This window comes from Pongo pygmaeus, chromosome 5, assembly GCF_028885625.2.
Source record: "Pongo pygmaeus isolate AG05252 chromosome 5, NHGRI_mPonPyg2-v2.0_pri, whole genome shotgun sequence".
NCBI lineage: Eukaryota > Metazoa > Chordata > Mammalia > Primates > Hominidae > Pongo > Pongo pygmaeus.
Window position 1 is genome coordinate 25,835,205 of NC_072378.2, and position 16,649 is coordinate 25,851,853.

Below are 16,649 nucleotides of genomic sequence, written 5' to 3' on the forward strand. Positions count from 1 at the left end.
GACCTCAAATTCCAGCAGTTCAAGGGGAGTTAGCCTGATCACTTTTCATAATGTGCAAGAAAAGGAGTGTAAAAAGCACAAGAGATGCTGCAAAGAGAGCTATTCTGTTTACATCTACAAGGTGCTGAAGCAGGTCCACCCGGACTTGGAGGATGTTTTGCACACATTATGGCCAAAGTCAAGAAAAAGCAAACAGCCTAATGCTCAGTGCCAGACTTCCCTAAGTGGGGAGCTCCAGGCCTTTTTTGCTGTCATCGTAGAGGGTTTGTAGTAGAAAACGTCTTGACAAAAGGCAAGCCATATTTCCCCATGGCACTGTCCACAGAAAGAATATCCCCATGAACCCAGGATTATGGGAGCTCCCATTTAATTGCCTCGCTGTGAGATTTTAGCTTTTACCAATACTGCTGCAGATACAGTTGATTAATGCAAAGTTTAGACTTAAAGTTAACCATGTTATGCCTAGTCTAGGAAAAAATTATCTGTCTGGCAATGAGGCATACTCTATAATAAACATTCTACAGCCCTATTAGAAACTTTCATTGGCTCTTAAAAGAGCCTTTGGTTTGTGGAGCTCATCTGCTGGCTGGATCATGTTTTACTTGGAGCTGGTATACTTGGTGACAGCCTTGGTGCCCTCCGACACAGCATGCTTGGCTAGTTCCCCGGGCAGCAGAAGGCTCATGGCCGTCTGGATCTCCCTAGAGGTGATGGTCGAGCGCTTGTCATAATGTGCCAGGCGGGAAGCCTCACCGGCAATGCGCTCAAAAATGTCACTAACAAAAGAATTCATGATACTCATGGCCTTGGAAGAGATTCCAGTGTCCGGGTGGACCTGCTTCAGCACCTTGTAGACGTAAATAGAATAGCTATCTTTGCGGCATCTCTTGCGCTTTTTGTCCTCCTTCTTTTGAGTTTTAGCGACTGCCTTCTTGAAGCCCTTTTTGGAAGTGGTAGTCCCCTTTGAAGCAAGCTCCAGCATGTTTATCTTCCAAGTTCACGGGGAGATCACTAACTGATGTTTGACTGGAGCGAAGCATGATATTTATAGGCATGGCCCTCAACCTACGTCATTTGCATCCAACATCTGATTGGATATTAGGTAGAGTATGTAAATAAGGCAATAGCAGTAAGGTTCTCTGATTGGATAGATGGCTGTCAGCCAATCAATCAGATAATCCACAATCTGCTGTCAGACTAGAAATACGCTGAGTACCCGTTTTAACGGGTGTCTTTTTCCGTTATAACTTTTAGTTTTGGGCTATGTCTTAGACTAGGGAAGCTCGAGGGAAAGGTACGCGCTATTCATTCAGAGAGGTTCTGCAGTTCCCCGTGGGCGGTGTCAGCCGGCTGCTCAGCAAGGGCAACGATGCCGAGAGGGTCGGGGGCTGCACGCTAGCGTACCTGCCGGCGGTTCTGGAGTACCTGGCCTCCGGCACCCTGCAGTTGGCGTCGGGACAAGAAGAAGACCCGCATCATCCCGCGCCACCCGCAGCTGGCCATCCGCAACGACGAGGAGCTCAACAAGCGCTGGGCCGAGTGACAATGGCTTAGGGTGACGTTTTGCCCAAAATCCAAGCTGTGCTGCTGTCCCAAAGGATTGGGAGCCATTACCACAAAGTCCATTATGAATAACCACGCAAGTTGTAAAAGCCAGCGAAGTGACTTGAATGTCTAATGTCTAGAAGAAACAAAAACAAAAACAAAAAAATCCCCAAAGCTGAAATCAAAGGCCCTTTTCAGAGCCACTCAATTTCTGAGAAAGAGCTAGTTTACAAAAGGATTACAAAATGCTGTTTCGTCAATAAGACTACAGCTTTCGTAAACAGGACTCAGAACAGTTCTGGTTATTGGGGTATCCGAAGCAGTTTCCTTTCATACTCGGTAGTATTGACAGCAGAACTTGATGTTTCTGGGTGGAACTGTTTCAGCACCTACTTCAGGTGGGCAGAGCAGTGATTATAGCAGGCTCCTGGAAGGGGAAATGCCATTCTTCTTGGGAAAATGAACAAACAAATTAGGACGTCATTGTGACACCCTATGTAATTCCTGAGAAAAATAATGTGAAGATGGGGAATCCTATTTTGGGGGTTGAATTTTAGTTAGAGTGTCGAATTAGACTAAATGATTAGAAGCAAAGGAAGATTTGTAAACTTGCGGCTTTCAGCACAACTCTTGTTGGGAGACTGTATGGACATCAGTCAAGGAATGGGCATATCTAAACATACTCCTAGGGCGCATGTTTTCTTCTGCCAAAGAATTACCTTCCGAGAATTCTAGGATGGTTATATGTCTAGAAGAACGTAGCCATGCCATGTTAATAAACCAAAAGATAAAAGGTACATACAGATATGTGATACCTTACTTATGTGAAAGTGCCTAATACACTACAATAAAATTTATAATGTTTATAAGGTTTATAACCTACACATTAAGATACAAACCTATAATTAGGCTTTGGTTTGAGATATAATGGACACACTGAGATATAAATATGTTCATACTTATAAATACTAATATTTATAAGTATAAAGATACTAATATTTTAGTATGTGGGTTATATCTCAAACCAAAGCCTAATACTGTGTGTGTGTGTGTGTGTGTATGTGTGTTTATGACAGAGTATTGCTCTGTCGCCCAGGCTGGAGTGCAGTGGTACAATCTCACTGCAACCTCCACCTCCTGAGTTGAAGTGATTCTCCTGCCTCAGCCTCCCAAGTAGCTGGGATTACATGCACGTGCCGCTCTATCCGGCTAATTTTTTGTATTTTTAGTAGAGACGGGGTTTCACCACGATGGTTAGGTTGATCTCAAACTCCTGACATCAGGTGATCTGCCCACCTGGGCCTCCCAAAGTGCTGGGATTACAAGTGTGAGCCACTGCGCACTGCCAAAAGTTATTTTCTTCACAATGCTTGTGTCCATAAAATTATTACCCTAAACCTATAGAATTAAATAAATATAAGAACTATTTGTTGAAAACAATTATTAAACCTCCTGAGAACTTAATTTAGATAGAGATATTTAGGAATTGTTTTAAGGTTACAAGGACATAGTTTAAAAAAACCTATGTTAACATATTTGAAAATATTGAAGAAATGTAAGAGTTTCTGAAAAAATAGAAATTGCTTAAATTAAACCTAGAAAGCAGTGAGGATTAAAATGAACGGGGAAAAAAATGAGGTTACCAATGAGCTAACATCCTCAAATATCAGCCTTCTTCCTAGACATTTAAGAAAAGGATAAATCTACAGCCAACGAAGTGGTTTCAAATTATTAAAAAAATCCCAAAAGTGAATGAAGAAGGCATGCTACTAAGTGCAGCACATTCTCAGTTATAAGTAAATATACACAAATCTTCCATTAAATATGAGCAATCAACTCTGGTAGCCAATTAAAAAGTTAACAGTGATAAACCGGGATCCATCTACGAGTGTAAGGATGTTTGAATGCTGAGTAAAATGCAAACCTGTTTGCTAAAGGAAAAATAAATCTTAAACTCAGTAGATGCTTAAAAGGCATTTGTTAATATGTTTAGATGGATAATCTTTGTTTCTTAGTGGAATACTAGTAGTTGTTGTTAGAGGACTTTTAAAATCACTGTTATTTAATAATGTTCTTTATGATTAGACAAATCTTTAAAAAGGGTATTAAAAAGATTCTCCTATACCAGTAGAAGGAAAATAAAATCAGATTTAAGTAACATCTGCAGGGCAATGCCCCACAATTAACTGGGAAATAATTATTGGAAATCAACAGTTCTCCTCAGAGCCATACACCCTTTCAGAAAAAGACCTGTGATCAAGTTTCAAAAAATATCATTTCAGTAACTCACTTATGTTCAATGTAGTAATTGCAGCTGCTTCAAAATGATGGCATTAATCTGTCATCCTTAGTTCATGCAGATTGTATTATAGGACAAGTAATTTTAAAAAGTGAAACAGAACATTTCTGGTGAGTGTTGGCTGTTTTTCATTTATACATTCAGAAAGCCATAGTAAACATTTGCTAAAGGAAATGACAATATTCTACTGTAATTATACTGTGGAAAATAGGGAATGTAGGGGGATTAAAGACAAATGAAGTGGACAATGAGCAAGGACACATAATACTTTGTGTTAAAGCCCAGAAGAGACATAAGTACATCTGATTACCCTCTAAAGTGGGTGAATGAGGAGCAGAGAGATTAAGTGAGCAATCATGCTCTAATGCAGTCTGTTCTGCAAAAGACGAAACAAGGGAACTGTCTTACTGCTGTAACACATCACAAACTCCTAATCTGGAAACATCAACATTGACTGAATTCAAGTACCCAAGCTGTACAGTAGAGCTAAAAGTTTTTTCACTTTTTTTTTAACTACAACAAACATTTAAGAAATACCTTTCATTGCATGACCAAAGTCACAGTTAGGGAAACATGTACATACCAAGAGCTAAAACAAGTTTTCAAAAACAATATGCTATGGTGGAAGCATTCTGACATTACTTTCTAAATTATTGTGTTGTGTTCTATTGTTTTATTGTATGTTCTATTTCACAAGTGGTTCATGACTTGCTCTTCAGAACAAGATTGGGATGATGAAAATGGTCAATCAGGGCAGTCCACTCTGCACTCAGGTTTAGTCAATAAAGGAACTGCACTCACTGGGGTACCATGATTGGTTCAAAGGTTGGGCATGCCACCCAAGCTGAGCCAGTAAGAATCTTTTCTGATATATTCAGACCTGGAGATTGAAGAGACATTTATAGGGTTGCAGGACAAATAAAAAATTTTAGAAAATTAATCCAGAGCTGCCAGTGGCTGAATCTCTTGCTCTTGGAGCACTTTAAAAAATAAAGGTGACATCAGAAATAAAAACTTCTGTGGCTGTTGAAAGAGAAGGTGGTGGGGGTGGGGTGGTAGGGGGAATGTCTGTGTATCTCAGATTCCACTCTCTGAGGACTTCGGTCCCAGCAGCTTTTCTTTCTAGTCTACGGTTACCCTAGAAGAGAACTGTTAATGGGCCCCACCCTTTCCTCCTTAATTTATCTCAATAATGAGTTTCTTTTGTAAGAACATCTGTCTGACAAATTTAAGCAAAAATTTTCAGCTTGACACAATAAAAACCCCTCCCCAAAATCATAGTCAATTAAATGTGTTTGGTCTTTAACCATGGCCCCGTATCTCAGTACTCATTTCGGTGAGACTAAATGGCTTTGTTCTTAATCAGGGTGTGCCAGAAGGGATAAATGAAGAATAAGGAAGAAGCATGAAATTAAGCTAAAAGATGGAATTTTTCTCTTTCCTTTAATACTGTAAAGCAATTAGAAGACAAATTTAGAGCCAAACAAGGGGTATGGCTGGTGCTTTGAGAAGATTTTTGGATCCTCAGAACATTTTGACTCCCTTCCATGGGGTCATTAACCCATTCCTTCCTTCTACTGTTAAGAACCCATATCAGACCAGTGGGATGGGCAGGTCTGACTCTCAGTGTCTTCTGTTACACCAAGATTCTCTTAAAATCCTGAAATTTATCAGAACTGGACCATATTTAACTAAATTGTTCTCAAGGTCTTTCTACACAGTAAAAATAAAATTAACACCCTATTATCTTTTCCATTAAATTGTACAAAATTACATGGTCCAACTGAACTCATTATGAAATCACATTTGCAAAAATTGTAACAGTGAGAAAATTATGACAGTGAAAGAGATCTGACCTAACCAACTTCATCTTGCTAGATCTTGTTAGATCTTACCTAACCAACCTCCAAACTGCCCTTGGTTATTTCTGGGCATGGGCCAAGCTAACTTTGGGAGAAATTTAGTTTATAGTTTAAGTTATAGTAGCCCTTCTCAATAAATTAAACCACCTTTGTAAAACTAATGAAAGCCTACCAGGTTAAGAGGATGAGAGGGTCTTAATTTGTAGTTGAAACATTATTCCATTACCAGCCATTATTCTATAGGTGACAAGATTTGCAACTTCTCCAATTAGTCTTGTAAATAATGTCATTAGTGTAGAATCTAAGATTGGATTTTTGGATGTCTTTTCAGGCTTTTGCATTTCTGATGACTGGATGGCCCCACTGGATCCATGACTCTTGGCTCAACTGGTCCTATGGCCACTACTCAGAAGTGGACTCAGCTTCAGGAAGGCCATTTTCCCTATCCCTATGATTGCTTTCTCAACCAATCAGCAGCACCCATTCCCTAGCCCCCTGCTTGCCAAACTATCTTTGAAAAACCCTAGCCTCCAAATTTTCGGGGAGGTTAGTTTGAGTAGTAATAAAACTCCAGTCTCCCTTCTAGCCTGTTTTATGTGTATTAAACTGTTTCTCTATTGCAATTTCCTTATATTGATAAATTGGCTTTATCTGGGTAGCAGGCAAAAGAAACTCATTGGGTGGTTACAACTGCTATTACAACCAGTAATATATGACCATCATATGGCACCCAAATAACATGATTTTGGAAATAAAAGTTACTGCCTTCCAGTGAAATATAACAATGTTACTAGATCACTGACAGTTTCCCCCTTTCAAAATATAATAACAAAATTAGGAATTCCTTCAAAAGAGTCTTCTCTACGATTGTTAGGACAGAGAAATATAAGTCCTACATTATATAAAGTGTTTCATTCTTAACATGTTTCTTCCGATTCCCCTTAATCCTAGACATTCAGATTCTACCTGGATTCTAGATTGGTATCTAAGATCAGGAGCAAGGCAAAATGTTCACTCACAGTTAAATTCAACTGTATACTGGAAGTCCTTGCTAGTACAACAAGGCAAGAAAAAGAAATTAAAGGCATATGGATTTGGGAGAAAATAAAACTCCCTATATTCACAGATGATATGATTGTTTATGTGAAAAATCACACTAAATCTTAAAAGTACCAGTAAAAGGAACTAGAACATCTAAAACTATTTTGAAAAAGAATAAAGTGGTAGGGATAAATGTAACCAAATTCAGGACTTATTATATAATATAGTAATCAACACTGTGTAGTAATGGCAGAATAGATCAATGGAACAGAAGAGAGAACACACAGATAGTCCTACACAAGTATGACCAACTGAGTTTTGACAAAGATTAAAAAACAATTTAATGAAGGAAGGATAGCGTTTTCAATAGCTGATGCTAGAGCAATAGGCAAAAATATGTAGGTTGACTTAAACCTTACACCTTGCCTAAAATTAACTCATATGGGTCATATCTTTAAATATGAAAAATGTAAAACTATAAACCTTTTAGAAAAAATATGTAGGAGAAAAGTCTTTTGAGTCTAGATGTATGCAAAAAGTTCTTAGATATGAAATCAAAACAATCCAGAAAAGAAAAAAAGAGTAAAAGCTTTTGTTCTGTGAAAGTCTCCGTGAAGAAAAAAATGACAGGCTGCAGACTTACAGAATATATTTGCAAACCATATATATGGTAAAATACTTGATCTATGTTAATATAAAGAATTCTCAAATCTCAACAATAAAAAACCAAACTATCCCAGTAAAAAATGAACAATATTCATGAAGAAACATTTCACTGCCAAGGACACACAAAGGGCAAACAAGCACATGAGGAGATGTTTAACATTAACGCTCATTAAGAAAGTGTAAATTAAGGCTAGGATGAGGTAACACTACACACCTATTGGGCAACTAAAATTAAAAAATTGACAACATCAAATGATGGCATGAATATGGGAAAACTTGATCTCCCATACATTGCTGGTAAAACTATAAAATGGTACAGATCACCTTGGGAAACATTTTGCAGTTTCTGTAAAATCAAAACATATACTTACAACGTGATCTAGTACTCCCACTATGGAACATTCATCCCAGAGAAATGAAAATGTATGTGTTTTAGTCAGTTTGGGCTGCTACAACAAAAATACTATAGACCAAGTGGCTTAAACAAACAAACAAAAATATTTCTCATAGTTCCGAAATCTGGGAAGTCTAAGATCCGGGTGCTGGCAGATCTCATCTCTGGTAAGGGAACTCTTCTTGGTTTGTGGATAGCCTTCTTGTATCCTCACGTGGCAGAGAGAGAAGAGAGATAGAAAGCAAGTTTTCTGGATTCTCTTTTCATAAGGGCACTGATCTCATTCATGAGGGCTCTACACTTATGACATAATTACATTCCCAAAACTCCACCTCCTAATACCATCACACTGGAAGTTAGAATTTCAACATGTGAATTGAGGGGACACAAACATATGAACTAAGGGACACAAATATTCAGTCTACAATGTTATGCTCACACAAAAATCTGTATGCATATATCCATAGCAGATTGTTTTTAATAGGTAAGCCTTAGAAACAATTAAGATGTCCTTTAATGAGTGAATGTTTAAACACACTGTGGTACATTTATACCATGAAATATTACTCAGCAACAAAAAAGAAAAGCTATTGGTATACAGAATGAGTAGAATGGACTTCTAGGAAATTATGTTGAGTAAAAATAAAGCCAATATCAAAAGATTACATACTGTATGATTCCATTTATATAACATTTCAAAATAAAGTCATAGGGATGGAGAATAACTTAATGGTTTCCAGGGGTTTGGGATGGTGAGGCCGAGGGGATAGCATGAGGTGTGGTTATTAAGGTGTAACATTAAGGAGATCTTTGTGATGATAGAATTGTTCTGTACTTTGATTGTGATAGTTACACAAATCTACACACATGATAAAATTATATGGAACTATTCACGCATTGTACCAATGTCACATGCCTGGTTTTGAAATTGTGCTATAGTAATTAAGATAAGGCCACTGGGATAAAATTAATGAAGGATACAGGGCACCTTTGTATACTAGCCTTGCAACTTCCTGTGAACCTATAATTATTTCAAAACAAAACGTTAAAACCAGCCCCTTTTAGCTACGAGGCAACAGTATAACTCATATCCATTAGTTACTAGGGAAAACAAAGCCAGAGCTGGAGAAATCTGGGATCAAATAACATTATAAAAATAAATTAAAATTTTATGAAGAGAAATGTAAAGTCACAGGCTGGAGCAGGAACTGACTGACATAAGGGAAGACAATGATCCTAAACCTTAGTTACATAAGAAAACTAAAATATGATCCACATTCTCCAGACAATGGAAAAAGCAAACCAAACACTTGGGTATTTACAAGATATAACAACTTCAAGCATCTACAAAGTCATTTTTTTTTAAATTGGGTTTCTCAAATATTAGAAATTATTGATTAATATAAGTTATTTGTTGTATTACAACAGTTATTAGACTGAACTTCTAATTTCATTAGGAAAAGAATAAATAACCATGGGGGTGGTTCAAAATTACAATAAAATGTAAGTTGCAAAAAATTTAACCACCAAAGAATGGACTATATGGAATGCAAGATGCTGACGTTACTGATGAGCTCCTTTCTCAGAAAAGTGAGTTTATTCTCAGATTTTTATAAAGATAATTCTGAAAATAAAATGGTTCAAAAAATGAATCTCAATTCTAACACATTAAGAAAATATATAAAATATCTGCACTTCCATGTTAATTATAGCATTACTCACAATAGCCAAGAAATGGAATCAACTTAAGTGTCCATCAATGGATGACTGGAATTTAAAAATGTGCTATATATGCACAGTGCAATACTATTCAGCCTTAAAAAAGGAAATCCTGTCATTAGCAGCAACGTGGGCGAACCTGGAGGATGTTAAGTGAAATAAGATAGGCATAGAAAGAAAAATATCACATGTTCTCAGTCATATGGGGGAGCTAAAAAAGTTGATCTCATGGAGACAAAGTAAAATTATGGTTACCAGAGACTGTGAAAGGTGGAGGAGGTGGTAGGGAATGAAGTGAGGTTGGTTAATAGGTAGAAAATAAAAGGAATAATTTCTACCATTTGATAGCACAGTAGGATGACTACAGTTAATAATCACTTATTATATATTTTAAATTAGCTAGAAGATTTGTAATGTTCCCAACACAAAGAAATGATAAACATTTGAGGCGATGGATATCCTAATTACCCTGATTTAATGATTACACATTGAATGCATGTATCAAAATATCACATTGTTAAAGTATACAAAATATGGCTGGGCACTGTGGCTCACACCTGTAATACCAGCACTTTGGGAGGCTAAGGTGGGTGTATCACTTGAGGTCAGGAGTTTGAGATCAGCCTGGCCAACATGGCAAAACCCCGTCTCTACTAAGAATCCAAAAAACAAAGGGCGCGGTGGGTCACGCCTGTAATCCCAGCACTTTGGGAGGCCGAGGCGAGTGGATCACCTGAGGTCAGGAGTTTGAGACCAGCTTGGCCAACATGGTGAAACCCTGTCTGTACTGAAGATACAAAAATTAGCTGGGCGTGGTGATGGGCCGCCTGTAATCCCAGCTACTCAGGAGGCAGAGACAGGAGAATCGCTTGGACCCAGGAGGCAGAGGTTGCCGTGAGCCCAGATCACGCCACTGCACTCCAGTCTGAGCGACAGAGCGAGACTCTGTCTCAAAAACAACAAGAAAAATACAAAAAGAAAAAAAAAATTAGCCAAGCATGGTTGTGCATGCCTGTAATCCCAGCTAGTCGGGTGGCTGAGGCACGAGAATCCTTTGAACCTGGGAGGCAGAGGTTGCAGTGAGCGGAGATCACGCCAAGACAGAGTGAGACTCTGTCTAAAAAAAAATGTATACAAAATATCACATTGTTGAAGTATATCCTTGGCCGACAGACAAAATGGACTCCCTGTGACAAACTGAGGCTCTCAAACTTCAAACAGAACCAGAGGGCCACAGCAGGGTTAGGGAGCATTCAAATACTCTGTGTTCTCAGAAAAATGTTGTAGAAGTATCACAAAACCTCCCCTTCTATAATCAAGCCAAACCGGTCATTGCTGGTGCCAAGGTAAAACTACAGCCAGAGCCTCGGGGCAACCACTCCCAAGCTTAAAAGAATCATCCGGCACAGAGACTTCTGGGCTTGGAAGCCAACCAATCAGTGTTCAGCTATGGTGGCCAATCAGAGTTCAGCCATATCAGGACTTGAGTGTATTGACCAATCAGAATTAAGTTACATTGACCAATCAGAACTAAGTGAATTTAAATCCTTTATTTGCATAAATGGGCCTCACTGGGAACCTGGGCAGGAAACTTTTGTTATAAAACCAAAACCCAGTGGGGCATAGTGACTCATGCCTATAATCCCATCATTTAGGGAGGTCAAGGAGGGAGGATGGCTTGAGACCATGAAGACTAGCCTGGGCAACATATTGAAATGCTGTTTTACAAAAAAAAAAAAAAAAAAAAATAGTTGAGTGTGGTGGTATGCACCTGTAATCCTAGTTACTGGGGAGGCCAAGGCTGGAAGAGAAATAGGCGCACTTATACAGCTGCTGGTGGAAGTGTACAATGGTATAACACGTATGGTGGAAAATTTAGTCAGATGTGGTGGCACACACCTGTAGTCCTAGCTACTCAAGGGGCTGAGGTGGGAGAATTCCTTGAGCCCAGAAGTTCAAGGCTGCAGTTAGCTATGATCCTGCCACTGCACTGGGCAACAGAGGGAAACCCCATTTCTCAAAAAATAATAATAAAATAAAAACACAAATTAATACATTTTGTGCGGAATTTAGTAAAACCTAACAAAATAACATATGCCTTAACCATGGACCCAGGAATTCTCCTAACAATCTATCCTGAAAATACAACTCCACATATATGAAACAACAAAGATGTACAAGGTTGTACATGCAGATTATTTGTAATATAAACAATTGGAAATAATGTTAAAGTCTATCCACAGGGGAAATGTTGAGTAATGTCTAGAACAGACTCACAGTAGAACACCTGGGAAGCCATGGAAATGAATGAGAATCATCTTCATGTGTTGGTACAGAAATCTCCATGATATATTTGAAGTTTTTATAAAAAAGGTGAAAAAACTGTGTATTGAGTACTACTTTTTTTTTGTAAAAAGGAGGAACAATTTAAACCATGTTAATGATTTACAGGCTCAAGAAATAAATTAAATCAAAAGGAAAATAAGCAAACTCTGACACTGAAAGCAAACTGAAATGAATGAAACAAATTGTGTTTTGTATTGGTAACATGACTACACAGAGAATAGATTATTTCCAATGACTTTTGAATATAGTTCTCTGATGATACATTCTTTATGAGATGCCTTCTATTTCTGCCAGAAACTTAAAAAAAAAACTTTGTAGGTTTTATAAACCAATTCAAAGCATATGAAAATATAGCACCTTCTATGTAATTCTGTGAGTTAGTGTTACCATGAAATCAAAACTAGATGAAGGAAACACAAGACAACCTGAAGCTAATCTCAATTACTAGAGTAGATGCAGAAGTCCTAAACAGAATAATATGAAATTCAATTAAGTAGTTTATTAAGAAAAAATATATTGTGAAAGTATTTGATTTATGCTTGCAATGCCAGTATAGTTAAGGTCTTAAATGTCATCCACATTAAACAAGGGTTACTGAGCATGCATATATGACAGATACTGCTCCTGGCCTGGGTAAATTAGATAATGTTTCAAGGAGTTTATGTGTAATAAAATGGATAAACAAACAAATAAACCACATGCTTTCAGAAAATCATAAATGTGAAAGAAAGCTGTGCTATAGCAGATACATGTACAAAAGTTCATGAGAATTACTGGGTTGAGCATATGGTTCTGACTGGAGGGAGAAGAGGGTGAGAAAAGTTTCCCAAGGAGAAGAATATTTGAGTCAGATCTGGAAAAGGGTGTCACTAAGTTCCATGCAGAGAAAAGGGCAAGGTCCATTCAGGGAGATAGCAGAGAGTCATCGAAGGCACTAAGGTGTGGCCAGCCATGGCTTCTTTTGAGTAATAAAGACTAATCTAATATGACTAGAGAACATAGACATAGAGTGGGGAGATACGACTTGATGGCAGCTTGAGGTCAGTTGACACAAACCTTTGTGTGGCATGCTAAGGAGATTGGAACCTCTAATTTAAAAAGTAAACATCCAAGGCTTCTGAGTACAGGAGTGAAATGGTCAGATGTATGAGTAATCAAGAAACTGGTGGCATCAATGTGAATGGATTGTAATGGGGAAGTGGTAAAGTATGAGCAAACACACCTGTCCAGTTTGCTTCAGACAGAAAGTTGGGATCTTAAGGAGTCACTTAATCTTAATTTCTATAAGCAGTCACAGAGCCGGGGTTGTGCTGGAGCTGGCTCAAATGAATGCAGTCTTACTCACAAGGACCAATTACTAAAATTGCAGGAATTTTGCAAACTGGTTGTTAAACACCACCATTATTAAAAATTAAATTATATAAAACTACAATTAAATTAAATTTAGAAAGGTGAAAATACAGTACATTTTACTATTTGCTCTCCATGCTCTTGAGGTTATTTTTGTCAATTTTATCTGAATAGTAGAAATGCTATTTAATGGTATGCTATTGTGCATCTCTTCCCAAATCTGCATTCACTAATGTGTAGGTAGCTGGAAATCAGCCTGGTGGACATTCTCACACCATGGAAATCAACAAACACTATAAATTAGGACTTTATTGTTGATTGTCTAGACTTAAGAAAATCTTGGAGAAAATGTTAATAATGTATATTAAACTTAAAAGTGTGACATATCTATAGCTATCACATTCTGAATAGCGCAAAATATTAAGGAAATATTATTTCAGTACCCCAAAACTATTATCCAATTCAGCAAGTAGTTGCTCATGCCATTGACATCTGAGCAAAGTTTTGATATACTTTCATTTTCTTTCATTTTTTTTTTGAAATCTGAAATTAAAGCACATAACCAACATTTATGTCAGGACTGCACCCATTAGTTAATGTGTGAATGACTTCTCTGATCAAACAGATAGTAATCAAGCAGTTTGCAGTCTGATTTGGTGACACCATTGTTGGCAATAAAATTCTAAAAATTGATAGAATTTTTACAAGAAATAGTAATTCCTCTGAAGTTATAGGTCTAAACTGAAAATCAAGAAAGCAGTTTAGCTTAAAATTTATTTCCCAATTTATATACAGAAATGTTAGTGGAAGTTTTTACATTAACTTGCAAGTGGTACCATGGATTTTATTAACACATATATGTATGGATATTGGTGTGTAAATGTTTTGTGTATGTATATGTGCATATTCACTTTTCTCTTAGAGCCAGTTGTTAAAAACATACCAGCTCATAACTATCTACAAACTATACATTTGAGAGAGGCCTCCAAATGAAATATGCGTATGGAGGACAATGAGAGAGAAAGGAATACTTCAATATTTACTTGGTCTTTGGTCTGAAATTCACATGTTTCCCAATGTGAGTAAGGCCAGATCATAGCAAGAACACCTTTTCCCTTCACTAAAAAACATACAGAAAAAGTAAAACTTGCTCAATCTTTGTGTTACGGACTTCCCTAAGTTGGAGGCCTTTTCTTAGGCTCCAGGTCTTTCTATTTCAGACTTACAGAATAACAAATCATCAAAGTAACCAAAACAGATGATCTGGCCTCTTTCTAGAAGGAACTAATCCAGTACTCACAATACTCTGGTATTGTGGCTGAAAGGTCTGAGGGACCAAACCCATGTGGGCATCATCAGGGCATTTATTAGTTGTTTCTTTAGAGCTTCTCCCTTATATGAAAAATTGGTTCTACCATATTTCATCTGTAAAGTTCAGCCAACAGATTCTGATAGGCTTTGTAGAAAAAGTGCCATTGCACAAGATTGCTTCAGAAGTCTTTAAAGATATACTTGGAAGTAAATTCACATATTTGACTTAAAAGACAGAGAGGATCACTCATGAGCAGATTTTGCAATCCTAACAATAAATAGTATTAGCCGTTATCAATCTAGTGAACTTAAATGTTTACTGCAGCTTCAGATAATAAATTCAACAAAAATGCATCATGTCCTATCTATATTACCTGTCTTATCAAATTAACTGTATGATTCATAAATAGCATATAAATATGGAAAGCATATAAATAAGGAAGCCATAGTTAATCACAGCTCTTATTTTTAAAACTTAATTGCTGCGAAAAATCTTTCGTTTTGATGATCTTTCAGCAGCTTATTTTCAGGTGGAGTCCTCATGGAGTTCCTCTTCGAAGTGAAGGGACATCCATGATTCCAGTATAACAACATTTATAAAGATAATTAACTAAATAAGTCAATACTGATAAAATATTATGTTCCTGACAATAGTTGCTAAAATGCATTAAAAATGCTAGCTATGGGTTCTTTAAAGTTTAAAACTCTTAATAAACTGGGGGTAATGGGATAAGTTATAACAATTGTTGAATGAATACATCCCAAAAGAAGGAGCAGCATCCTAAGTTCAGTAGTAAGATAGTTTTATTGCCATTAGAATCAGAAACATCCCCCAAAAAATCAAATTCTTATCACCACCATATGTCTTGTTGTGGAATATTAGATAAGTTATTAAGCATAGAATTTAGCCATGGTCAACTATAAGACAATATCATACTTTTGGATGACTTAATTGTAGTCCTAGTATAATAGCTAGCTTCTAAGGTGGCACCCCATTATTCCTGCCTCCTGCTATTCCAACCTTGTGTATCCTCTTCTCACCCTGTACCAGGGTTGGCCTGTGCAACCAATGAAAAACAATATGGCAGGATTGATGGTATGCCACTTTCGAGGTTAGGTTATAATACGTAATGCAACTTCTTTTAGTCACAAAGTAGGAAACAGAGCCAACAAAGCTACTGACTGATTCATCAGGGATAGACTGACAATAAAAAGAGTACTTTGTCACAACTCTTGTAAGTTCTCAGTATGCTAAAAAGTATCTTTGATTGTAATAACAGGGGCCTCTCAAAGCAGTTCACCAACGATATCACCAACAGAGAAACTCATGATGTTTAAGGCTGCAGAGAGGATGCCAGTATCAAAGTGGATCTACTTTAGCACCTCCTACAGGTAGCAGAGTAATCAACCCAGTGTATTCCTGCAGCATCATAGCCATTCTTCCGGGTTAGGGCATTCAGGGTAAAGGAGCAAAGTGCAATTGTTCTGGCATTCTGACAACAACACAGTTCCTAAGAAAGAAGAATAAATATGTAGATCATGGTAAATCCATGGGGAAATCTTATTTTATGGTTTCCATTTCCACAACGTAAGAGGTAGGCTTAAATGCTAGTTGGACTAGAAACAATGAAAGGAGGCATGTAAACTTGCAGCCTTCAGCTCAACTGTCTGATTGGAGAATATGACTCTAGGATATCAGTAAATCAGCCAACAAATAACACTACACCTCCAAAGCTGCACAAATTCTTCGAGTATCTTTTAGCCAAAAATATTCTTCCAAGAAACCTACTGTTATGGACTGAATGTTTGAGTCTCCCTCAAATTCATATGTTAAAATCCTAACCACCAATGGGATGAGATTAGGAAATGATTAGGTCATGAGGCTGGATTCCTCATGAATGAGATTAGTGCCTTTATAAGAAGAGACATGAGAGCATGCTTTCTCTTTTGTTCACCACTGGAGGATACAACTCTCTGGAGTTGGAGAAGACAACTGTCCACAAACTGGGAAGTGGGCCCTCATCAGATACTGAGTCTGGCAGTATCTTGAACTTCTCAGCCTTCAGAATTGTGAGAAATACATTTCTGTTGTTTAAGCCATCCAGTCTATGGTATT

General features: G+C 37.4%; 2 protein-coding genes and 1 pseudogene across 2 annotated transcripts in view; 1 reads left to right on the forward strand and 2 right to left on the reverse strand.

The window, feature by feature from the left end:
* The window catches only part of SLC17A1 (solute carrier family 17 member 1), a 115,031-nt gene that overhangs the window by 7,855 nt on the left and 90,527 nt on the right, over positions 1 to 16,649 (reverse strand). The gene's annotated exons all lie outside the window — the stretch shown is intronic.
* On the reverse strand, positions 387 to 982 carry LOC129038571 (histone H2B type 1-A-like). Its single transcript, XM_054491738.2, has one exon. The coding sequence runs from the start codon at positions 980 to 982 to the stop codon at positions 599 to 601; it is 384 nt and encodes a 127-aa protein (XP_054347713.2). The 3' UTR covers positions 387 to 598.
* LOC129038993 (histone H2A-beta, sperm-like) lies at positions 1,054 to 2,234 on the forward strand (annotated as a pseudogene).